At 42.2% G+C, this 26,970-nt stretch overlaps 1 protein-coding gene across 1 annotated transcript; it reads left to right on the forward strand.

Annotated features, from left to right (window-relative positions):
• The first annotated feature begins 2,211 nt into the window (after positions 1 to 2,211).
• Positions 2,212 to 8,556, forward strand: rhoub (ras homolog family member Ub). Its single transcript, XM_070829631.1, has 3 exons — positions 2,212 to 2,612; positions 4,392 to 4,450; positions 6,281 to 8,556. Exons 1-3 carry the CDS (start codon positions 2,396 to 2,398, stop codon positions 6,734 to 6,736), a joined length of 732 nt encoding a protein of 243 aa, XP_070685732.1. The 5' UTR covers positions 2,212 to 2,395; the 3' UTR covers positions 6,737 to 8,556.
• Positions 8,557 to 26,970: the final 18,414 nt, after the last annotated feature.

The raw sequence follows: 26,970 nt of genomic DNA on the forward strand, positions 1-26,970 counted from the left end.
CACCACTGGGTGCTGCTTTCACTCATTCATTGATGTAAATGGGAAGTTGAAACATAATCTTCAGAGAGATAGAGATAGATTCCTCTGCTACGATAATAAAGATGTATCATAAATGGAATTGAATCGCTTGATAGGAAGTTCCCCGCTGACGGAGCATCAGAGGCACTTAAGGTGTCAGTGTTCATTTTAGGACTGGAGGGACTGGTGAAACAAAAAGTGCTTTTAGAGAGATATCAGGTCTGAGCTCTTAATGCGATGTGAGGGAATGTGGGAGTGAAATACAGCAGGTGCCTTTTCAACTGTAGGTTACAGTGCATGATCTGATTCACAGTACATACAACTGCTGGCCACAGCTCACAGCTGCTCCTCCTCCCATAACAAACTGACCATTGCCTTCCTGAGAATGGTGTTTTGTACCTGTGCGATAGTACATGCGTGCCATGACAAGGTATCTTACACAGAATTGTAAGTAGATCCATTTTAGGAATAATAAAATAATTCAGGATACTCTGCAGCTCAAGTCCACACTTCCCTTTAGCACTTGCTTTAAACAAAATGTGTCTCTATGCCTTATTATTGCATACGTTACCTGTGTGCTACAGTGAAAGGATTGTTGTGTTCACAGACAACCCAAACAAGATGGCCCGTTAGCCTTAGATGTCATGTGCTGCTTAGTATTGGACCTGGCCTCCTGTAGCTGTTTTCTGGACTGATGTAAATGAAGGTTTTGTCTTGAACTTCAGCAAAGAGAACGGCGACAAATCAAGGGCACTAATTTCCTCTATCTGTCCGCACAGCTCCGTATATACAAAAAAAAAAAGGTAAATTCACTGAGACCTGTCTTGTCAGATGACATTTAAACAAAACTGCTGTCAGACTCATCATTTTTCGTAGAGCTGTATCACTAAGTCAATACTAACACATGCTTAGGTTTCTATTTATTTAGCTGTGTGGATGACAGATAAATCCAAACAGAAAATCTCAGTCATTACATTATAGTAGTACACTGATTATTTTGTATTCTTGAAAATAACTAGAGTTTTAATCTTGGAAAAATAAATACACTGAAAAGAAAAAAAAACAAGTGTTTAGTGTGACTTTTTCAGACAGATTTTCAGTATGTTAGAAACTGGACAGATATAACCCACAGACCCTGTTATTATTTCATTCCTTTAAGACCTTTACATCAGTGGTGGTTGTAGAACAGTTCCCATGTTTAAACAAACCATGATAACAAGAATTGGATGAATTATTGTCAGACCAGAAACTGTAAATTAGCCATAAGGATATCATACTAACACTGTCGTAGGTTATGGGTGTTTCTAGAACTTGAAACTTTGTCTCTGGCCCAGGATTTCTTTAATCATTTCTATATTTACCTGCAGGGGCAGATCTGATTTAATGTTAAGATGCTGCATATGCATTTGCAGGATACATTTGAGAAGCTTTGGCCTTTTGGCCCTGTGATACAGTTTGTGTGTATCCACCACAGGGAGGCGACAAACATCAAGACATCACAGGTGCTCCATTTTTCAAGTCAGTCTGACAGTTTGGGAGTAAGAAACAAGATCACCTCAGCCACTCGACAGCTTGACAAACTACCCAATCAGAGGGAAACGTGCTTTTGAATTTGTCCATTTTTAATGTAAAATCCATCTTTTGGTCTAATGCAGTGCATTCCCCATTACCACAGTCTGCTCCTTGTAGACTCAGCTGGCTCCAAATTAAAGTAGGTCAGAGGGTCTGAGTGGGTTTTAAATTTCAGTACTCCATGTGTCATGTTCAAAATCGACATCAAGGTTGTCCTCTTCTGGAGAGGACAAGACTGAACTTGCCTGCACAGGTCAAAGTCAATGAGCTCATGGTAACTTCAGTTAGTTGGCCTTTGGAAATGACACAGTTGGTAGCGGATATTTAATGATTAAAGGAATAAAAATAAAGAGAATCAGTGGGGGGGGGGGGGGGGGGGGGGGGGGGTGTGATGGTAAATGTGGCATCTTCTCTGCTTTAACTTCCATAGAGTTCAGTAAGAGTCATATTCTGCTTAATATTTTCTAAGAGACTACAGATTTTTGGTACAAACTTCTAAAACCTGTGTGTTCAGCCCTCTTCTGTTGGGAGGTAAAGTGGGTGGGACTAGTCAAATCAATCTGAAGATATAACGCCTCAGACCCGCCCTCGCATTGTAAACTGCAGAGTCTCAGTCTAACAGCCCTCATGCTGATCTACCACAGTGGATTTGGAAGCGCGCAGCTCAGGAGGAGAGGTTTTACGCGCAGGTTTTACGAGTCCCGCTCGCGATCGGAAGCCTTTGCAGCAGAGAGGAAGTCCAGCTCTCATGGTGGGTCCTTCATCTGCCCGTCGGCGACAGCGTGGTGAAGTGCTGGCTGATTGAATGTCACCTCCAGTCGCCATGGATTACGGACGGACCATGGCCCCTCCGGTGCCCCCGCACAATCCCACACCTGCCCTGCCGGGGCAGGCGCAGGAGCGGCTACTGAAGTGCATCCTGCTTGGCGACGGAGCGGTGGGCAAAACCAGCCTGGTGGTCAGCTACACCACGAATGGTTACCCAACCAAATACGTCCCTACTGCATTTGATGATTTCTCGGGTAAGCCCAAACAACATGCTGTTATTTGAGATTCTGTAGATCTTACTAAATTGCACAATGCACTAAAAGTCCAAACTAGATAAATAATAGTTTATGATATTCAGGGATCATCCCTCAGATCAGGAGGTCTCACAGATAATTGCACAGTTAAATTGGATCAAATTGGTGTAACTTCTGATTAACTTACTCAGTTACTCACTTGTTTCTGCCTGCCCAACTATCTCACTCGTTTTCACTAAATTCTTCCTCAACTTCACCCATTCTGCCATTCCCTCTGTCATTCCACTGTTATGATAGATGTGTTTGTGTTTCCTATCATCTGCCTTCCATCAGTGTTAATGCACAGGAGTTGTCCTCCCTCATGTATGTTCCCACTTGGCACGGTTCCACTTTCCAAACTCCCTCACTTGTCCCAGCAAGCGTTGTTTACTGCATAATGAGAGGAGAGAACAAAATCCTCCGAAGGGGAGACTTGTTTTAAACTGATCAGTGCTGACATGGAAAAAATACACCTGTTGATCAGATTCACATTCACATCAGAGTCGCATCTCAAGAGAAAAACTCTAAATACCTTACTCTGTTAGATTTGGCATTATATCCTGTGAACTTTAAAGCATTTTTTGGCATTAATCTTGCTAAATTTTCTGACATTACAGTGATGAGCAGTACAACTAAAAACTTGGCCGACACGAATGCCATAAAACACTCACTGAGAACACACACACCGCCCTCAGATGAGCGTTGGTTCAGAACAGAGAGCGTCTCTGGTTCAGGGGTTTAGGATTGCACAACTCCGACTATTGTTGTCAGCCTTGACCCGCAAGCCCTCTCCTCAATACTGGAATGGGCACATCTGTCGCAGTAGCTCAGAGGCAGAGATTGTCTTTCGCATCGGCCTGACAGAGACTGATTGTCCAGTTGGGGCCCTCAATGGTGATGTCATCTCTCGGTGCCCGGAATCAGAGCGCCCCTTGAAAGCTGACTTCTGAGCAGTTACGCAATGCCACAGGTGGCAGAGACACTGAGGCGGGGAGAGGGGATGATAAGAGTTTTGGTATAGAAAACCGAAGGAGTATCATATGTCAGGGATTAAGACATGATTACACAATGGCAGCTCTCTCTCACTTTCCTTTCTTTCCCCTCTCCCGCTCTTTCTCCTCGCCTTTGTTAAGGCAGGGTGCTACAATGCCAGTCCTACTACTTGAATAGTTCCAGAGAACTCTTTGATCAGGCGGTATGACCGACCACACACTCCAGGCGTATTGTAAATGTTTCCATGTGCCTGCTGCTCTGCATTGTGCTCGCTCTCCTGAAAAGAATAAATGGCCCTATAATGAAACTCGCTGTAAGATGACTCATCCACTTTTCCAATCTGGAAATTAGGCCTATTGGAAAAGAGTCACTGCACAAACAAAATCTTTTCTGTTTTTACCCCCCTATTAGGCAACCTTGGAATGGCCTCTGTCAAAACACAACAGAGAACAAAGCTCACAGAGTGGTCTGAGCGACAGTAAAGTGTTATGGTCTCAACAGTTACCGGCAGAGTGGGTGGGCGAGACAGAGCAGGCTGTCTGTGAGCTGGAAGAGCTGAGCGGGGTGTCTTTGTGTTTTCAACTGGCGGGCTTTTGTTTATTCCAGAGAATATTGTGGTGGGTAGTTGCGTGTGTGTGTGTGTGTGTTAACTCCTGAAGTGTCAGGAAGGGGTTTTATAGCAAACACAGGCTTAAAGATATGTTGACAGCTGTGACTTATTTTCTCTGTCTCTCTTTGTGTCCACAGCTGTCGTTCAGGTGGATGGAAACCCAGTCAGGCTACAGTTGTGTGACACTGCAGGACAGGTGAGTTTCGTTCACACACAAACACGTGCAGCATTTCCATTTGGCAGCCTGCCTATGAGACTTTGCTATACATCAATGTCGCATTTTAGTACATTAGTAGGTGTGGTTCTATGGATTGTAATATCAATTGGTCTATTGGTCCACCACTTTGGTCCAGTCTGAAATATCTCAACAACCATTGGATGGATTCCCATGAAACTTTGTGGAGACATTCATCGTCCCCACAAGATGAAACCTAATGACTTTGGTGATCTCCGGACTTTTCATCTAGTGGCACCATAAGGTTCACATTTTTGGTGTAACTTTGGTGATCCTTTAACTTTTTATTTAGCACCATCATCAAGTCAGCATACATTTTTTTTCCAATAATCTGTTTTACCTGCAAAACTACATTTCCATCAGCCTCAGCTGGACCTTGTGTTTCCTGCTAACTAGTAAACGTTAGCATGCTAACACAATATTATGGTGAAGATGCATAACCTCAGCAAAGCCTGTAGGTTAGAGTGAAGGTGATCATGTCAAAAATCTAAAAAATATTTCTCTGTCTCTCTGCTGTTGAGGACAGGGTGGTGCACGGGGCTTGCCAGACAAAAGTAATTGACTCATTAAGTTGGTACTTTAGGGCAGTCATAAAAGGAACAGGTTGTGAAAGAGTGTTTTTATTTTCCCTGGAGCTTGTGTGGTTATTTCATAATCCAACTCAATAGAACCCTGCCCTGTGAGCAGCATATTTGACATTCACAAACGCTGCGAGGGCACTGCCAGTTCTACACAGATTCAAAGACAACTTGGCTGTAAAGTGGAACGCGGCATTTGAACAAGCCCCTAATACATGTAAAACCTCACAGCATTTTGCAAGCTGCACAGTATTAAAACTGCACACACACACACACCCATAAACACATACACAGGCAGACAAGCTTGGGCAAATTCGGGCAGATAAAAGTCAGCAAACACTTACTGTACTTATGCAATGTCATAAAAGCAGAGCTTGTGCCAGAAACAGGTTGGGATGTGCCAAAAAAGAGAGAGAGGTGACCGAGTGAGAGCGTAGAGACAGAAAGAAAGAAACGGTCTGGAGAAAAATGATAACAGCTGCCGCCGAAGCTGATAAACAAAGTTGCTCCTCTGTCAGAGATGTTGATATGTCTGTACACTCTGCAGATGGGCCGACGTCATCAGATTGCAAAGCACAGCCAAAGCCTGTGTGGGAAACTCACAAGTTGATAAGTGTCCAGGGCATTTGTTGAGTTTCAAATCCACGTGCTCAAATTACTGATTGTTTCTGCAGATTTGTTTTTTTTTTTTTTTATTGTTTTTTTCAAATTAGAAGGATTTAAAACACAGAGCATTGTTTAGGCAAAGAGAGATTAGGAGATGTGTGACGGAAAGGAGAGGGTTAAGAGAGAGAAGGAGAGGTTTGTGTCAAGTTTCTGCCAGCCTTAATCTGTGTACTCAAGGGTGTGGGAGGCCCTTGTTAGTCAAAGCCGTGTGGCTCCAAAGTGTTAATTTAAGAGATTTACTGTAGATGATAGAAATGAGTGGGCAGGGCGTGTGTATACTGTGTATCGGCACAATATAAACACTATTTAGACAGTTTTTTTTTTAATGACTGGTCATTGGCACAATTTCCTTTCCTGTTAAGTGATAGCTTTTGAGTGTGTTGACCAGTGAGGCTAGTCTGTGGTCAGTCTGGCTGAGAAGTGAAACGAAATGATTCATCACAAAGTAAAGTTTTAGAGCTAAAATGGAAAATGTGAAGATTCATTTGCTTGATATTTATTAATCACACTCACCACACTGCCAATTATCTGTTTCTGTGTCCATCAGGATGAGTTTGACAAACTCCGCCACTTCTGCTACAGCCGGACTGACGCCTTGCTGCTCTGCTTCAGCGTGGTCAGCCCGGCCTCCTTTCAGAACGTCTGGGAGAAGTGGGTCCCCGAAATCCGTCGCCGCTGCCCTCTCACGCCCATCCTCCTCGTAGGCACGCAGTGCGACCTGCGGCAGGACGTCAAAGTGCTGATCGAGCTGGCGAGGCGGAGGGAGAGGCCGGTGCTGGAGGAAGACGCCAGAGCGCTGTCGGACAAAATCGGGGCAGTGACGTACATTGAGTGCTCGGCGCTGACGCAAAAGAATCTGAAGGAGGTGTTTGATGCGGCCATTGCTGTTGGGCTGCGGCACTCAGACAGGAGAGCGAGGCGGGAGAGGAAAGTCCGCAGCACAGCCGATAAGATGAAGATGCTCTCCAAGTCCTGGTGGAAGAAGTACGTGTGCGTCCAGTAGGGAGAGAGGAGACGGTTTTCCTGTGACTGATGATAAAACTGGAACTGCTGACATATTGGTGGGGACTGAGATGGATGTAAGGACTATTTTTACTGTCACCGGAACAACCCCAGATGTGGAGGGCAGAATGACTTTAATTCAGTGGAGCAATAGTTCAACAGTGGCAGTGTGTGCCCGCCTGAGCTCTAGAGTTGTTGCAGATTTGGAATATTTACAGATTGCCCAGAGAAGATTGCCTAAAAGACAGAGAGCAAAAACCTGTAACCACTGTGTGCTCCTCAGAGCCAGTCTGAACTGTTAAGTATGACTGGGACCAGCATTCAACCAAAACTTATGGAGCTAATAAAGTTTTATGGAACATGAACTGCATATCATACAGAACGTGTCCAGAGGAAATGTGAGCTTTCTTGGAGGGGAGCTGTTCAGACGGTGATGTTATGTACTAAAAGTATACTCCTCCTATGTGTCTAATTTTGATGCCCTTCTTTAACAAAATATATTATTTTATGTGCTCTACACTGTAATTCAGCCCCCAATACTTCTGATTTATTTCACTGAAATCAGAACATTTAGTTGATATAAACTGCTCCGCTTAAATCCCAAATCAAAAAAGCAATAACTCCACTGTCACATACAGCTCCAGTGAAGAGTCAGATGTGTAAATGATCAAATTTATTTGAACTCATTCTCTTTTGGATTACAATCAAATGTAAATGAGTATAAATTCTTTTAAGATCTGTGAGTTCTTGGGGATGTGGAGCTGCGGTTTTGTAGTCCAACCACTCAGTTCTGTGTAACTGCAGGCTTGTTCAAGGATTTCTCTGCTCCAGCTTGTGTCTGTGCCACATTCTGAAGTGTTGATACAGCTGTCACACTGTTAGTCAACCACACAGTTAGAGGTCTGTAAGCTCCTTATCAATACACACATACTACAGTAGACTGATGCCACCAAACATTCACAGTAAACCAAATGCCTATGGACGCTTACCCAACCTTTATTGGATGTCACCTGCCTGCCCAAGGTTTTGGAAGTTTTAGCTGTTTACTTTGACTGAAAAGCTTCACCTGAAGGTGTCAAAGAAAGTAAGTTGGTCCGTTTTGCGAACTTTACTGTCACAAGGTTGCAGCAGAAAGTTGGGTGGTGCCACTGTACATTGCACTTATCACACACAGTCTAAACACATCACTGAAATCTTGCCATGCAATGGCCTTTGGACCGGTGGCGTGAATTAGATAGAGAGCAGGTAAATGCATCCGCGGTGCTTCAGATGCAGATTTACTCAGAGTCACTGAAACAGAAGACGCTGATCTGCATGTTCCCTGCACTACCCCACTGGTTTGGATGATCACAGGGTCTGTCTTTGTCATTGTAATCAGGGCCTTAAACAGATAATTATTCGTGTTTGTCAGTCATTATATTGGAGCACTGTCCTCTTTTGAAATTATACAGTAAATGAGGTGAAATCACCAAAGAGACTGAATCTATGTTTGCTTCTTATTTTTCAGAAGCCTGTCATTCAGCTCTGTCTATTTATCTGTTCCTTCTGGGCCAATAACGGATCAACAGCGATGCAGAGCAGATGTGTGAAATATTGTATGTCATTATGTATGTTACATAGTAATCAATTATGATGTTTGTAATGTCATCAGGATAAATCTGTGTGTCCATACAGTATATAAGTGACTCAGTCATTGGCTGTGCTGTCCATCTCTAAATGGTACTTAACAGTACGAGTGTTTCAGCTGGTGTCAGATCTGTTGGCATGAGGGCAGTTTGTTGAGCTGTATGAGCGGAACAAAATAAAATGTGAAATATTTAACCTGTTTTCACTGTTCACTCGTTCATGGAGATAAGTTATCTTGACCGTCTGCTTTCTGAGGTCAAAGGCTATTAGAGTACGAGCAGATGTTTTGACGGTTCTCGTCTGTTTTGTATGTGTTTCAGGAACAAATCCGATATGCAAAGAAAATGCTGTTGGTCTGCAGCTAAAGTGTTGTTTAATAGGCTAGTGTGGGCTATCTACAACCTTACAAAACTTTAACATGAATTTAGTGACAACATGCAAAAAAACAAACACTTATTAGATTGAGGGTGATGTGCAAAATCATTCACTATTTTTTATGGCTAACACTGATTTCCATTCTGGTCCCTATTAAAGATAAATATATATCAGTACATAGCATGCTCACTATTATTAAACCCTGTATAGTTGACTCACATCATCCTGCAATGCAATGTAAAAAAGTGGTGCACAATTGATGGCCCCTAACCATGAACTAACTATCATCTGAACTTCTGAATGAGGAATAACCTGAGTAGCTGTCTGTGACTCACTGCCCCACATATGGAAGAGTAAATATATAAACTATTTCAGACACAGACAGTCTCTAAAATGTACTAAAAATCACAATTTGAAGTTGGGAAAGAGTCGGGTTAAATGTGATTTCACCCCCAGAGGTTTTGTTGGCACCAAGACTTCTAACTATGCAGGATCAGATGATTATAATTGCCTGAAATAGGCTTTTGCTCCTATTCATAGTCTACACCACAGTTTACAACAATGTGCAGAGAATGACAGTTAGTTAGGTATCTTGTACTTGTTTAGAAGCGCTAATGATAGGGTAGGCAGCTAAAAGAGAGTTTGTGTCGTCTGGCAGACTGCAGATGAGTATGTTGTCCAGCCTCAGAGTGGGTGAAACTAAAGTAGGAGTGGTGCCAAGGGGTCTAATTATGATAGTCAGGATGGCTCCACTTTCCACCAATATTTTCGCAGGAAGCCCCATTGTTGTGCCCTCGCAAGGCAGCCATCGTGTGAAACATCCTGTGATTTAGTATTGCATTGTGGCTTGTGTGTTTGACTGTAATACCTGACTGTCTGCTAGAAGTGCAGGTTATTGTCTGTGGTTATCCTGAGCTGTCAGTCAAGAAAGTGGTGAGGCCTACACGTCTCACGGAGATTTCACGGTGAGATTGTTTGACTGTGCATCCATGAGCAAGTGTCACTATTTCAGCAAGTGTCTGCTGAATCCAAATACCAAAACTGTACCAACAGAGGAGTTCAGTGTTAAGCAAACACATGTGGCGATATTTGTATAACCGAATGTAAACCTAAAACACACCAATGAGCCAACATCACCAAACTCTAGAAGAGTATGGACGTCATGTGGAACTGACAAAATATTATCATTCATTGGTAATCTAACTGTATGCACTGGAGCCATTTCATGGCCACAGATTCACGGAGGCAAAACCAACATTTAAATGACCTTGTGGCTCAGTGAGATGGCTTCCACTGTGGCAGACAATGGGTTCAGTCTAACAGAGCTGCTCAGTTTCGCTCCAAGCGGAGCTGGAGCTCCAGTATCTGTCATTAGCTTCAAGTCGACAGCTGCTAATGGGAACAGGACCGTAGCCAGGATTGTAGAAACACTGAGGTCATGAGTCCAACATGAAGCTTGAACCAGCAGCCAGTTATTTTAGCTTAGCGTGAAGACTTGACTGGGTGAAATGGTTAGAGTGGCTCTGTCCAGCAGATAATCCCTATAAAATCACCAATTGTCATTTCACACTTAGGTTTTTACATGGATCAAACAAATAAGATAGAACATCTTGATTAGTGAGTTTTAGAGACGCTGGTGGGTGGATTTTTTTTCACCTCCAGAGAGCCAGGCTGCTGACTCAGCTCTATATTGAATGGCCAGATAAGAGAGTGGTATTAACTGTTCTCATCGACCTCGGCAAGAACGCGAATAAGAGTATTTCTTGAAATGCTGAACTAATCCTTTGAGATGTACTGGATCAGAATCAGCCAACAATAAATCCAGCATGTGTAATGTCTGTGCAATCATTTAAAATGTACACTTTTTTCATGTCATCAAAACCCAAATTCCCAGAAATGTTACTGAACTGTTACTGGTATCTCCTTTTTGTTGGGAAATGCTGTTACATATACCTTTTAGATTAGTATTGAGGGAGATAATGGTGTGAAATGGGTGCCCCAGTCAACTTCTTCATCTGTGAAAGCTCAGATGGTCATTGAACTTTTCAGTCCTGTAAACTCTCGTCCTTACATAACTTCTGCGAATCATTTAGGTAACAACTGAACTCTGACTCCACATGAAAGAGCAGCTCTGTAATCAGTTTTGATGTCTTAAAGTTGGTGAAGGATTTCTCCGGTACCCCTCAGATAATTGCCAGCATAATGAGTGGAGCTCAGCTCGTGGGGCAGGATTACTAAGGGACATTAACAAATTCGATCAGGTCTGTAGGGTGGGAAGGGATCCAACCAGTAGACTGTGGGCCACTTTGTACATTGTCTTTAGGATTAACTGTTGCCCAAGCTCTTGTAATGCGATGCAATATGTCTGGGGCCCTGATTAAAAGACACCCACACGTAGACTTAACCAGCGATTGACTACAGTTCATTATTCTTGACAGAAATCTGCTTTCAAAGTATGTTTAAGGCCCCAGTAAGTTACTTCAGTGACTTTTTCTCATGTTCTCATATGTTCACAGGACTGCAAGTGTTAAACGATGACTCTGAGAGGTGAGAACGGTCTAAAGCGTTCAGTGTGCTTTACATGAATGGAACCCCAAAATGTTTTAGAGTGAATAAACAGAAATAGCTGATTGTTAATTTAACATACTTTTAACACATTTGTGCCTGCAACTGAAATTTTTTATTTCCTTTGTTGGAAGCGTTTGTCTGTAGTTCCCTAAAATCTAAAATCTGAAGTCATTTTTATAATTACTCTTATCATACTGTATTTAGTCTTTGGGCACATAGGACTATACTAATTCTTCAAAATTGGTAGAAATTGCCCTTGAATAAGCAACAGAAATGTAAGGATTTTAATTATTTTCAGTACACACATGCAAAGGGCTTCTGTCTACACATATTCCATGCAGATAAATATTGCACAGGTCTATTATTAGTCACGCAACAGGTGAAAATATTAGCTTGAGGAGCTATTCTCTGTCAGTTTCAGTGGGTTTCAATCTGCTTCTCAGACCCTGCCTTTTTTGAGATTAAAATACACACATGAACCTCTATCTTTCTCCCTCTCTCACACACACATACACTATGAAGAGAAACCTCACAAAACCATATTTACAAATGTATTATATTCTCCAAGTATTAATAGTCAGTCTCAATTTTAAGAATGATGTCTACATTAAAACACAACCAACCACTTACTGAAATGAACATGGGGAGTAATTAGTTGATTTGAGCCTCACAGGCTACATACAACAGTACATGTCCACATCTTCAGATTGAACTAGTTCAATACATTGTATTATTTCTTGTGAGCCTTTTTCTCTCCAACTGTCCTCTGACCCGAGTTGTGAGACCCCAGCAGATCAGTAGATTAAAAGTTCAGTTAATAAAACAAACAAGTCAGACGTAACAAGAGCAGCTTCGAAGACTGATATTAGGAGACTCAGTGCCCCACTTCGTTTATGCAAGTTTCTCTTGCTCATATGGAAAACATTTGATAAATGCAAGTTTAGCATTTTAGTGTGTTTTCTAACACTTTTGCCCAATTTGCCCCAATGTCAGTGTTGTGTTTGCAGCTTGTTTTGCGCTTCTCCCAGGTGGCTAAAAAGTACTTTACTGTATTACAGGTAAATACAGAAGCATAGTCTACAAAACAAATCTGAAAATATGAATTAAAGAGTGTATGCCATAAACAGTTATTGACAGAAATAATTCACACAGTGTGTAGTAATGCAATTATATAAGTGCTGCAGTATTACGGTGTCTTCACCACACTACAGAACCAATGCACTGCAAAAATAAAGGACTATAGACTAGAATAAATATATTTTTTCTGATCTCTCTCCTCATTTCTTCTGAGGGCTGAAGCCACCAGCCTGCTGTTAGCGAACACTGTGGTTGCAGGAGTGGCCTGCCTGGCATGCTACAGTATGGCGTTGCTAGCAGGATTATGTTTTAATAAGCTTATATAAACACCCCCCACAGTGTGGTCTCATTATGGGAAGCTAATTGAGTCACTCTATCCCGGGGTCAGCAGGGCCTCTTTGAACAGCTCAGTGTTTTGCTTTAAAGAGGCCCATCTCTGCCTCCAGAACATCTGTCCTGTGGTTTGTAGAACATGTGTCTTTTCTCCAGGCTGTTTGTATGTGCACGCTTTTGTATCTTTACGCTTGCACATGTACAGTGTATTTATTCGTTGATGCGTCAGCTGAAGCCCCCAGGTTCATGCACATTTTGAGGATAACTATAAAAGTGACTATAAACTATGATACCCTGCTGCTCAAGCAAATTGTTTGTGAGGAAATTCAGCCATTTGTTTGCTTGACATAGTTCTTTCTCTTTGTCTCTGACTTCTCTTAGTTTCCACTCTGAGCCATGCTAGCAGCATGGCAACACTCATCTCAGTAACAAATGAGGCTGACATTTTTGGGTTTCAATGAACTGTGTCAACAACTATTGTATGCAGTGAAATTCTTAGGCATCTGTGGTCCTCAGAAGATAGCCTGATTTTAAATCAGGTTTTATTTTTGCGTTTGCTGATTTAGTGATGGCCTGATTTTTTCTCTGGCGCCACCATAAAGTGGACATTTGTGGCTTTGAGTGAAATATCTCTACACTATTGGGAACCACAAGATTCATGCTTTCCTCCACTGATCCACTGACTTTCATATACTTTCATCATCAGGTCAATATTCTAATTTGTCTAAAACATTGATTTTGTGACCAAATATCTGTAAAACTAAAGATATCAGCATGAGCTATACCATGTTTAGTGATCATTAGTAAATGCTGGTATGGTAACTAAGATTAGTGTAGTTTGCATTGAAGACAATTGCTCTGAGATCGAACTTAAAAGTTTTGAATGAATTTGTGTGAGATTCCAGTTTTCTGTCTTCATGGTAAACACTAGTTGTGGATGTAGAGCATTAAACAAACTTGCAATTGCAAGCAGTTCATGCAGTTTGTTGCTTGATGTTACATGTACCCATAACAATATATTCCTTTTAAAGAGGTAAAGACAGAAGAAGGTTTTGTAATTTCACTTCATTTATGGTTGAGCACACAGCTGAAAGGACAATTAACCTGTTATGGATACAATGAGATGACAGAAGTGTCTCCATATCAGTTCCTTATCTGCGGCTCTGCTACACAATAGAAACTCCTCTCCTGTGAAGACTGTAGTTAATAATCTACCATGAGTTATGTCCGAATTTCACATGTTTGTCCCTAAGGCTCAGCTGTATACATTTTGGATTTATGCTCTCTGGTGTTCAGACACAAACCAGGTGCTGTGTGCTCCTTGATAAGCAGAACATCTGCTGTTTGCAGAGCATCTCAAGTTGCCTGCACTGTACTTGGTTTCAGTGTTTAGTGCCAAATTGGATCTGGGGCAAAAAAAGTCCTTCCTCAACTCCAGAACGTGATATTGCTGATGAAACTGGAGCAAGAGAGTAGAGACTTTAGGGTGTAATTCAATTAGGGTTTGATTTCCAAGAGGAACCACCTTTTCAATTTTTTTTTTCTTTCCTCAGTAGATCATATTCCCTGGTTTGTATCCAACTGTACATCTGATGTCACCAACAGAGACCGTGATTGGCTCACAACTGCAGCCCACTTGGCTGATGTTATCTGATTAGCCTCCAGAGACATACATTGTTCTCTGTGTAGAAATGGCTCATGGGTGTAGTGACCTCATTTACTCTGGGACATATGTGAATATTTTCTTCTCCTTTCCTCGCTGCCGCTCTCTCCTTTGCTCTTGTTTGCATCTGTTCTCCCCAAGCTTCCCCTTTCTTTCTCTTGCCTTTATCACCTGCTCTTTCTTTATCAGTTTATTTTGCTGGCGTTCCCTCATTCTCTGTTAGATTGCTGACAGCCTGTGGTGCTTTGATCTCTCATATGGGACAGATAAGGGTACAGTGTGTGTGTGTGTGTGTGTGTGTGTGTGTGTGTTCTTGTATCCGTATGCATACACACACATGTATCTCCTGTTTGCCTTGATGTCATCCTGTGGTATACAACTGTGTGGACTGCAAGTCTAATAGACATCAGTTTGATTGATTTACAGAGGACAAAGACACCTCAGATAGCGTGTGGGTGACTGCCTGGTTTTGATATTGATCATGTGCCATGACTGAGTGTTTCCAAACATCTGTGCAGAATTAACATTATCAACAAAAGTGCAATCTTATTGCTAAGAGTAAACAAATGCCAATGAAGTCAGTCCACAGGTTTAGCGATCACTGATAATGTCATAGGTGGAAGCTGATTATTTACCCACCCCTGTGACTCATTAGTGGCCTGACCAGCTCAATAGCACCGATAGGCCAAAGTGTTCCTTTTTGGCAGAGTACACATGAATGATTTTATTGCTCACATGCGAGATTGACGGAGATTGTGGTCATCAATTCAAAAAGAGAAATGTTGACTGTGTCCTTCCAAGAAAAAAAGGGACAACATCAACCATTTCAGCCAGTGTGTTAAAGTGACTAAGCCATCAAGCCAGTGCAGGAGTCAGACTCTTTTCCATCTGGACAGAGGAGGAAATCGTGTGACATTGTTATGGAGTCTGCAGAGGGAGGAGGTCAGGTGGATGGATGAGCCAACAAATCATCTGTATTTGACACGAGAGACAATGAGAGAACAAATAACAGTGTTTGGGTTTTTTTGTAGTTTTTTGTTCCGCCATGACTGCTATTGTTCCCTTACCTTAACCACAGAGGTATTTTTAGGCACACTGGCGACAAGCCTCAAGGAAATGAATGGACAATGTTAATGTGCTGGACGTCTCTATGCCTTATCTGAAATATCTCAACGACTATTGTATGGATTGTCATGACAGTTTGTACATTCATGGTCCCCAGAGGATGAAACCTAATGATGTTGGTGATCCCCTGACTGGTCCTCTAGCGCCATCATGTGGTGAAATTTTAATGTGTCCAATGCTATAGTTTCGTTTTGCAAACATTAGCATGCCAACATGCTAAACTACGATGGCAATCAAGATAAACATTATTGCTCAACATTAACATACTAGCATGCCAACATGGGCATTGGGCTTAAACCCCATTCACCCAGAGTGGCTGTAGGCTCTGTGGACAATGCAGGTCCTTTACCCTTAAGTAACAAATCATTTTAACCCTTATCGTAAGTTCTCCCCAACTCTAAATCTTGTGCTTAAACCTAGCAGTGTCACATCAGAGGACTTGTAGACCAGTGATTTGTAACATTTTGGAAAGGTAAATGATAAAAAAAACTATAAATTACATATTCTATAATTTAATTTGGAAGACTTTTTGTAGTTGAAACTCTGCATTTAGTGGAAACATTTTTGCAGGTTTAATGGAATCGTTTTTCATTCCACCAGTTTTCCCCACAACCTTGTTCCATCATCTCGCAGTGATGCATTGAAGATATACAGTTTACCTCATCTTGATACATTTTAATGAATAGTCATTGCCTAAAGCTGGGAAGTGTTACATTGCCTCATCATTTGTCTCAAACTGTTTGAAATGAATAAGTGGATCAATGTATTAAAGTGAGTGTGGTCTCTCTCTCTCTCTAGTTCTTGGCACTTGATCAACACATGTGCTCCCCTGCTCTGACTGAGGACATGCATCCTGACAGGAAACAGAACCTCTCGTCGCAAGGGACTCTCTGTTCTCCTCTCTGCTCTAACGTACTTACTGATAGACACATGAAATCTGGATCTGGACCCACAGAGGCTTTAACGCTGCAAGCCCGGACCAATCCGGCTGTTGGCAGTTTCGGGGCCAGTTATGTAAACGTGTCCCTGTCTCCCTGTGAAGCCCAGCTCCTCGTCTCACGCCACGCTGTGCGTAAAGCTCTTTATCAGTAACTGAGATAACACCTGCAGAAGCGCTCCACTTCCCTGTCCCTGTTCAGTGGAGCAATTTTACAGCCCGCTGGAAAACAGCAGGGTTCAACTTGTACTTCTGACGTAGTTTTAGTTCTTCCCTTTTTCTTTTGTACATTTTGTTACAGGTTCTTTGATTGGGGCTCTTCTGCACTCCCTCACCCTCTTTATCCTCTTCACTCTTGGCAGTCTTTCTCCTGTCTTCTTTTGTTTCTTCCACACCCACACTCTCTCCCTTTTCCACCCCCAACTCTGCTCTCTCTCTCTAGACTTGCCCTTTATCCCACTTCTGAATATCTGCATTCACTTTCCTGATCGAATACAAAAAACAATGACTTATTATTCGGGGCCTGGCTAGCTCAATGACCTTTACCTTCTTCTCTCTCCACCCTCCCAGTGCCTTTCTTTTATATCTTTTTTTTCACTCTCCACTTTCAAGTTTCTTCAAGCTTCAGGGTCTGCTCACCAGTGGTATTTATATCTTTTAATTCATTTGTACTTGTCTTTTTCATCCTTGTAAACTGCTTAGTTACTCTCTGTTGTCCAATACTTCCAAGTCATACTCTTCTATAAACTAAAAGGGCCTCCGTCTCAGCCATCAAAACCACTAACACACACACACACATGCACACACTCCTGAATCTGTCAGACCTGGTAGTCTTTTATTCTTGACAGTGAGCTCACACTGAGTCTGTGTTTGTCCACTGAAGTCAAAAGCAAAGCTGCCCTCAATGATTGATTGCTTAGTAATCCCACAGCAACAACACACACTAAAATCAGTTGTAGCGTGTGCTCCGCCGCACAGCAGATAACGAGCGCCCAGAGACGGATCGCACGATTGGCCAAAACAGCAGTTACCTCGACAATCATCACTGTCCCCCTCTTTCACCAGAGGATATAAATGCTTCCATTTTTAGTGTTTAATTGCGGAAGCCATTACTTTGATGCACAAAGACACAGCGGCCCTAACTAGAGCTGAACTACCCAGCGTGACCCTGCAACCTCAGCCCCCAGCAAGCTTTGAAACCTGAGAACGTAGCCCTGACCTCTGACCTCCAGCCTCTCACCTCCCACGGTAAGAGGAGCCCCTTCTCTCTCCCCCTTCGGACAGGATGTGACCTATGAGAGGAGCTCTGTAGGAGGGCCTTGACCCCAGACACTGTCCAGACTACGTGTCTGGACCAGTCTAATCTGAAACTGGCAGGGTGAAGGAAAGACCTGACAACAAAATAATAATCTGCGTTTATGTCCTATTGTAGTTAATTTACTATCATTTATGTATACTCTAAATCACTGCTGATCATTTATCAGATTATTTTGTAGTGTCCAAGTTTTCAGAACATGTTTCTGCCACCACTGGTTACCATTCAGATCGACGTGTTACTTGAAAATTGGTCAAAGTTATTGTTGCATAGTTCAGGAGTTAAAAGTGATTGATGTGAAGCCACTGCACTGTACTGCCAGGCAATGATACCATATCTCTGACAACAGACAGACATGATGTTAACTGTGATGGATCACTGATTTCAAGTAGGTTTCAAGTTACTGCAAGATGATAACAGATTGAAATGAATGGAAACTAATGGATGCCTTGCATGATGGAGGCACATATAAAACATTCTGGTATGTAAAAATGGTTGCAAGTGTGATTTATGGATTCAGTTAAGTAAATGTGTTTATCTAACTGAAGTGAGTGTGTCAGCTGTGCTTTACAAGATGTTAGTGTTATTTCTCCAGGTTCTTCTTTTTTCCTGAACAACCTTTTTATACTTACTATACTTCAAGTATTAAAACATCCACTTGCACAATTAAATTATTGCTTTCCATTATTTTCAGCGTCCTCTTTGACCCATTTTTTGCCCTTTCTTATCCTCCACTTGACATTATGAATGTATTCAGTCACTGCCAGTAAGGTTTATAAGAACAAACTCACTTTGTGATGGCACTGGGCAATGAGGCTCCACATCACCCATTTGCTTTTGTCTCTGTATTTAGCTAAGGCTTTTGTCACAGTGCACCTCTGAAAGGTAGTCAAACCACCATCTAAGCTTCTCTATTCAATACAGAAACAGGCTTTGATGCTTTTGGTTGGGGTGTTTTTGTCCGATTCCTTTTCATTTGGACTGTTGATTCTTTTCTTTGTTGGCCTGCAGAATGTCAGCCAACAAAACATCAGGAATAGCTGAGTTGTTAAGAACAGGGAGAGGGTTTGGACGTGTTGGGAATGGGGTCATGACGTCTGGTGTGTGTCAGCAGTAAAGCTGCTTTCACCACTGGGAGAATGAGAACAAAGACCCGCTGCAGGATTTCACTGAGTCTAAGTACCTACCGTTTAATAATCTGATGTGTTGTTCTGGTAAATGAAATTTACCATTATGAAACTTCTTCAAAGTTGACTCTGTTCGTCAGTATGGTCACATTTTTAATGTTGAGCAACTGAACCTCCAGATGAACTGAGGACAGTGGTGGAAAGCAACTAAGTACATATATTTAAGTAGTCTTCTCAAGTACCTCTACTTCACTATGTTTGCGGGATTTACTTTTTACCACATAATGTTATTCAACAGTTATAGTTACTCCAGTCAGGGCAGACCATGTCAGCATGAATTCAGAGGCTTTATTCAATAAAGACTTTGGCACTGATCCCATCGATTAGCAGAGGTAAGCTATAAGGATACAGCCTTATATATAGCAGCTGATCAGAGGTAAACAGGACATTAACACCGGTAACAATAGGGTGGAGGAGGGGCAAACAGGTGAATATAGGATGTGGCACTGACTACAATGGCAGCGGAGAGAGAGAAATCAGCTGAGATGATCGTTGATCGGATGATCAGATGATCGGATGATCGGATGATCGGATGATCGGATGATCGGATGAAAGGTGGCACAGAAAACCATAGTTGAAGAGCTTCAGTGTGATAGCTGGCAGCAAGCTTGAACTTACACTAAAAGCCTCATTAGTTACTGTCCAGGTCTGGGTTTTGTGTTTAACCTTTTGTTCTGCAATGTTTCCACAAATTATCTAATGTTTTACAATTCAACAATCCACAAGTGATGTGGTAACATTCTCCTTGATGGTCTATTGTGTTTATGCTCAGCCTGCCAATAAAGCATGTTGTTCAAAATAAAAACTTCTCTGAGCTGTGTTTTTCTGCCTGCAATAACTGCACTGGATCGTTATACAGTGAATTAAACTAAACCGTTAAAATCAGCTTCATTGTTATAACATTAAACTGCTGCTTAAAAGAGGTGCTCCAGCAATTTTGTATTGTACTTTCATAAGAGACAGACTGAAAAAGTAATGGTCATAATCAAAGCAGTCGAGCATGAGAAACTGATGCAAAATGCAAAAAACACATCTCCACTTTGTTATCAGTTTAACTCTTAAGCCAATGACCCTCATCGTCAGGGTAGTTTTTCCAAACATTGGAAAAGCCACAGCCACATTAGAAAACTAATTTCACATGCTGAAAAGTTATCCTCATGGTGTGTAAACTGAAAATCAATGAAGTGCTTTAAATGTTAATGCATTAGTAATGAAATACTGTACTGCATAATAATATATCAGTATAGATATTAATAGATTTACTGCCAGTATTTTGCTTTTGTCAGCTCTGATTGATGCAGGTAGTATGCAGATGTTCATTGTCACTGTCAAGGTTGAACAGTGCACATGCTATTAAGAGAATCAAACTGCTGGTGTGTGTGTGTGCGTGTGTGTGTGTGTGTGTGTGTGTATGTGCACGTCTGATGGGACACTGGGCTGATGGGAGTGAACCACAGAGAGGCAAAAAGGGAGGGAGGGAAGATCAGAATGAGAGAAGGTCTGGGAGAGACAGAGGGAGGGAGAGACGGAGCAGAGTAGACAGTGAGGGAGTGTGATGTGAGTAAAAATGAGAGGGTCAATCGAAAGTGGTGCCATTTTGCCCGGCTGTGGGAAAAGAGTCGTATGACATCTGCAGCCAACAGCCAAACTCAAGGAAAGGCAGTATTTATTGTTTTTAAGGTTTTTGTAAAAATGTGGATCATTTCCGAGGACAAAGTGAGGCTTTATTCCTGGTGGGATTTGAGAGAGGGATGGAGACATAGAGGGGGAGACAGAGAAAGACAGAGATTGAATACCTCCTTGCGGCAGCCTCCTAATTGGTCTCATTACTGTGTAACTTCCTGGTGAATGCAGGCCGTTCTGACCTTGGCCTTTGAAATATAGACCCATGGCGTCTCAGAGCTGCCGGCCGAGGGAGGACTTGGAAGAACAACCACTCTCTCTGTCAACCAGTGCATGCCTCTGTGTGTGTGTGTGTGTGTGTGTGTGTGTATGTGAATGAGCGTAATGTGTGTGTTCACGGGTGCTTCTCTGTTTCTGTGTGCCCATGAAAGACTGGGGCATGTGTGGGAGTTACTGCTGACCCATCTAACGCAAATCTGGTAGACTGACACAGGCTCTATTTCCACGTCCAGTCTGCGGCTGAATATGAATACTAGAGTCAGGCGCTGAGCCCTGGATTAGACAGCCAGCAGCAACAGTTTGTATCTGTCACTCAATTTCCCAGATTGACTGAGGCAGACTGATGACAGTGACAGACAATGTGTTTGGACGTCTAACTTGTACATTTTCCTGTACTTCAGGGAATAAAAACCCACAATTGTGCATTCTTCCTCTTTTGTATTGTCACTATGGCAGCTCTCACTGGAGCAGTGTGTGCATGGTGCAGATTTACAGTGTTTTTCTCTGCTGTCACACACAGAGAATGCCTGTTGCTTGCTTGAGTGAAGAGCTCGAGTGAAATCCCACAGGCAGATGATATTATGGCTTATACACAAGTTCATTTATCAAACTTTAGTTTTCTTTCTCTCTTTTTCTCTCCTTTCTCCTCTCTGAGTCTCAGTCCGTCTGTCTTCTCTCTAACATTATCTTCACCCCTGAGCATAGTTGTGGTAAATTTGAAGCGATGTCTGATGACTTCAACTGTATTGACATAGATATTGTATGTTCTCGCAGTTTATGTCAGCGGTTTTCTCAGAGGACATCTCCCATATTACAACGGAGCCTGTCTCCTACAAAATATTTTACGGTTTTCTTTTGTTTGTTTGTTTATTTGTTTTTCCCCAATGATGTTTTGAGGGAAATGTATTTGCTGCTTGGATTATGTTCATTGGCCATGTTTTTTTTCCAGTTCAGACCTGTTAAACTTGTGTGCTGCACACAACTAATAGGACAATGGTCCGGTAACAATCGTGGTTTTGATTTAGTGTTGATGAAGTGGCCTAACCAAGAAGAACCAAGTGCTTTGAATGCTTAAACATAACAATACAGAAACATTAATCATGCTCTAGTTGCCGGGAGCTGATATTGTACTGAAACAGCATACGCAGTAGGAAAAACAGAATATGTCAAATGGCCATTTAGCAAAATATTCATGAAATCAAATCCTGCCTTTTGTACTATTTATGGTTGGTATTTTTGCAGCAATAGCCACTGAATTTACTTACATTCCTTACTTACCTCCCTATAATGTGCAGGGATTAGTGCTGACCATGACCATCAGTTTAAAATATTGCAGCATGATACCAGACAGCAGTGGCAATCGTTGTTGAATGGCTTCTTTAATCAAAACAATGTGAGTTTGTTTGTGTTCTGCTGTAAGCAAATACGCAAGTGGCTCATTTGTTGTAATTCTGACAAAGTAGATGCCCAATAAGTGTTACGTCTGTCTACAGCACTGCTTCTGCTCTCTTTAATTTAAATATCTATTATTTGGCATTTAGTAACAAAAAGGTTAATAGACCTCTGGTCACAGCCTTTCTGTCTGCTTAATTAGATTTATTAAATTATGTAGTTTGCAGCCCATTCTCTAACTCAGGGGTGTCCAAACTTTTTTCCCTGAGGGCCACATACGGAAAAACATACAAAGGGCTGGGCCACTCACTAGAAGTGAGCTATATTGCTAACTTTAATCCACTAGAGGTGATGTACCTCCCCCTCCCCAGCACCAGCATCAGCATCAGAGAGGGAAGCTTGAAATAGTCTGTGCTAGAGCCCTGGTGCTCGAATTAACAGCCTTACCTCCACTTTCTTGCCCCTCGGCGGACACCATAGATTCCTTTGCACTCGCCTGTCCCAGCTGGAGCCCCATCCGTTGCACCTCCACACAGCTCGTCCCATTAAACTCCGATCATGCCAACTGCATCTGGCACAGCTTCAAAAACATCCTCACCCGTCGTGGTGCTCTTTAGACTGCTAACATCAAGCAGCTCCTCCGTAATGCAGAAGTGATCATCATTAGTTATTAGCTGTGCTCTCATCGCACACCGCGTCTGAAACTTTCTACACTCACTTGCTCTCTTACGTTTCCTTAATTCTGCCATTTTGGGTCACCTGTAGCACATTTCTTCCTCGATTACTGATTTTATAGAGAAGCTGCCTCATTCAAGACAGTTACTCCACCTAGTGGTCAGACTAAGAAGTACAATACAGTCCAGCGCAAGTTCCATGTGTGGGCCGCATTCCAATATATTTTTACAATTTCCTGCGGGCAAATGAAAATTGGACAACGGGCCCACGGGCCGTAGTTTGGACACCCCTGCTCTAACTCATTACATACTCATTTCCCAGTTTGCCTTAACAGTAGGTTATGTTTGTTAACATATCTCATATCTCCTCCATCATTCACTGAGAAGAACATATTGATTCTGCTTATTCCCTCTCCTTCTCATTTGGACATCCTACCATCCTTCCATCTGTGGCCTTAAATGAGCTGTGGTGACTGTGTTTGCTGGCTGCTGCAGATGTCTCAGTGGGCCTATAGATAGAATCACTCTAGATTGGCAGGCCAATCTTCATGCTGAAATCAGCTCATCTAACCACACACGCACACACACACACACACACACACACACACACACAGAGTGGAAATATGGCACAGTAAAACAGCAACACCCAGATGGATTTAAGGCAGCAGTTCATATTATAATACTCAAAAAATATGCATGACTGAAAGCTTACATGGTCTGATACTTGATATTTTATAAATGTACTGCACAAAGTGATGCATAAAATTAGTTTTTACATTGTATATCAAATGCCATAGTAACCTGATTGTCCTCATTAGTATCATGTTGCCGCTGAGTGAAATAAAGTTGAGCTGGTGCTCTGTTAGCCATAGAAAACCAAGTCCAAGTGACACCTGACATCTGTTTAAACAGTGTTGTCATCGGGGCGTCTGTCTGCTGTTCAACCTCGGTCTGTGTGAGTAACAATGTGTCTTTATTGTACCGAACTGATTCATAATCTCTTATTCTAAAAAAATACAAGGCCTGAGCAAAGAGATGACTTTAACAGCAATGAGTATTTAGGGGCCTGTTAGTCTGTGGGGCAGAAGCCAAAGAAAAACAGGACACTCCTACATGTTATTTAAAAAACTTGGGTGGGATGCCATTTATAAAGATATTGTACTCAAAATGCTCATGTTTTTGAATGGATGCTTTGTTTTGTTTACGGGAGGTGGGATGCGTTCCGGGGTCAAGGGGTCAGAAGGTGGGAGTGAGCAGCAGGTTGATGAATGACATACAATGTATCTGTGTCTCTGTCAAAGAGGCTTATTGATAAGTTGTGGAGCGTAGACGCAGATAACAAGGGAAGGCATTCTGTTCCTAACGTGTCACAACATGGAAAGACAGTGTACTGTATGTCCACTCTTATGCATTACCCTTTTCTTCCATCGCCCCCCCCTCGTTACATTACATAACCCACCCCAAAGCTCACTGTAATACACTATTCATCCACATGCTCACACACACACACAGTCCAATGAACAATAGACTTGCAGACAGACACACAACTCACAAACTTTACTGTGCATTTGCACATAATTTAAAATGTGCAGTGTTTTATAGTCCAAATGTATACTGACTAAAAGTAAACAGACTTTGCTCAGATGTTTATCCAATAACAGCACTGGCAGCTGCTTCAGACCCCACTGACTGGGGAGTGAATCAGACACTAGAAACACCCAGTAACATAAATATAGTAAGATAAACAGACCCAGCGAGCTGATGTGTTATATAAAGTTGACGGCCTATTTAAGACATGCTGGCTTATGCAAATGCTGTCTCATCTATTCATCTGGAATTAGACATGCAACCACAGCAACTTCTAACTTGTTACTAAAGGAAATATAGAAAAGAGCAGAGAACAGCATAGTGACATTTTTTCTGTGTCTATGGAGTGATGGAAAGTGGGCGGGCTCGGATGAGTGCCGTTTTATAGCTTGCTGATTGACAGAAACCCTGGGGCTGCAGACAGAGGGTATGACATAACTGGGGGGTGTAGAAGAAATAGATGCTGGGCACAACGGTGCAACTCCAGGCAGGACAAACTGAGCTCGGGGGAGCAAAGAGGCATTTAAAGAAAGGAGCCAGAGGAGGGGATACAAGGGGGCAGGGAGGCAGACGAGAGGCAGCAGAGGGAACAGATAAGGAGGTGGGAGGTGAGATAGAGGGGTTTTCTTTAAAAAAAAAAAAGTGTAGAAAGACGAGGGGAGTAAAAAAGAAGGAGAGAAGTGGGGGAGAGACACCGTCATAAATCTTACAGTGAAACAGATAGAGGCTGTAAAAACTGTCCCCAGAATGAATTGCAGTGAAATATACACTTCAGCCTTCTTGTCAGTATCACTGCAGCTCTGACGTCAGAGTCTCTCAGGAAGAGGGAGAAAAGTAAATATCAGACTGGTTTTGAAAGAGGTTTGTGAGGATTAGGTCTAACAAAGGACACCTGCTTACCATAGCTGCTGCTGCAAAAGGCCACTTACTGGAAGTCAAACACGCACACACACAAAACACTCTCTCTCTCTCTCTCTCTCTCTTTAGGGTTATTATGGTGTAACTAGTAGACTTTGTCCTCCTATGGAACAGAGGGAGCCCCTTCCAGCAGTCTAGATAAGACCAGAAGAGGCCTGTGTGTCAGTATGAGAGCGTGTGATGAAAACAACTATGAAATGCCTTTAGATATCCATTTATTTATTTAAGCCCACTGACACACACACAAGACACACCTGAGTAACCACAGAGGACGCTCCGGAGTGGTGACACAGTTGGACTTTACCAGACTAGTACACTCAACCTTTACTCAAAAATTATTACTGCACCATGTGTGTGTGTGTGTGTGTGTGTGTACATGTATATATACCAAACCATACATGTGATGAGATGCTGTCTAGAGTGACACAGGGGTGACCTGCGGAGGTGACCAGTGACTTAATCTATTGGCCTCTGTATGCTGATAACTGATATTTTTGGAAATAACTTAGTTGTGAACATAACATTGACATATCATCACCCTTTAAGTTGCTATGCCAAACTTGCCAAACATCAGCGTTCATTTTGAGATGCGTTTTTGGCTTCCTGATGAATCTAAGTCCAATAATTACTCTCGTTTTAGCTCACCTTCTGTCCGTCTGTGTCTGTTTGGTGCATAGTGTATGGCTATGGAGTGTATAGCGGGTTTCTTTGGGCGCCCTCAACAATTTTTGTAATTTTTCTGAACAGATAATCAGACAATCACATGCAACAAAAGCAATGTGAAAGTAGGCACTCTTTTTTATTCTTTCACACACACTCTAAAACTGCTTTAGAGTGTGTGCGACAGTGTGCACTGTTATCCCCATTGCAAGACAAAGAGAGTTCTTTGAGAAGGCAGGTGAGTGGGGCCATTTGGAGCAGGTATACATACTTTTAGCTTTAGATGTGGTTCAACGACTTGTCTTATGATCTGAGCTGTTTGAAGCCTATTGAGCTCTTAAGCTGCCTAAATCTGAAAAGGTAGTGTTAATAGCATGTTTTCATAAAGTCCTCAATAAAATACCAGAACACAAAGATAATGTCTGGGTGTCCTCTTCATTCCATTTTGGCTTGCAAATAACAAAACTGTACATCACAACCAACATTTGTTTCTGTTTGCAACTGACTGAGCAGACTGCAGCTGCTAAATATGAACTGTTTAACAAGTGGCCAATAATCTGAGTTGATCAAATCACCATTTTGTGTTTGTCATCTGACAGTGCAACACAATAAGAATGAGACTTCAATCAAAGTGGGGACGGATTCTTGCCGAATATACTGTCATGATTTCCGAGTCCTGACATCTTGTCGGTCAGCGATCCTGGTTGTGTTCATATTTAATCATCTGGGTCCAGACGTTGTCTTACACACAAAACATTTGATGGGCATCACTGTTTTGCATTAGTCCCCCGACTCCCAGGGGAGTAGAGTATGGGAAAGAGAGGAGAGAGATTACACACCCCTGCTGAGCCAATGAGGGCAAATAAAGGGCATGTCACACTGCTGTGAGCAGAGCC

The sequence above is a fragment of the Pempheris klunzingeri genome, chromosome 4, assembly GCF_042242105.1.
Source record: "Pempheris klunzingeri isolate RE-2024b chromosome 4, fPemKlu1.hap1, whole genome shotgun sequence".
NCBI lineage: Eukaryota > Metazoa > Chordata > Actinopteri > Acropomatiformes > Pempheridae > Pempheris > Pempheris klunzingeri.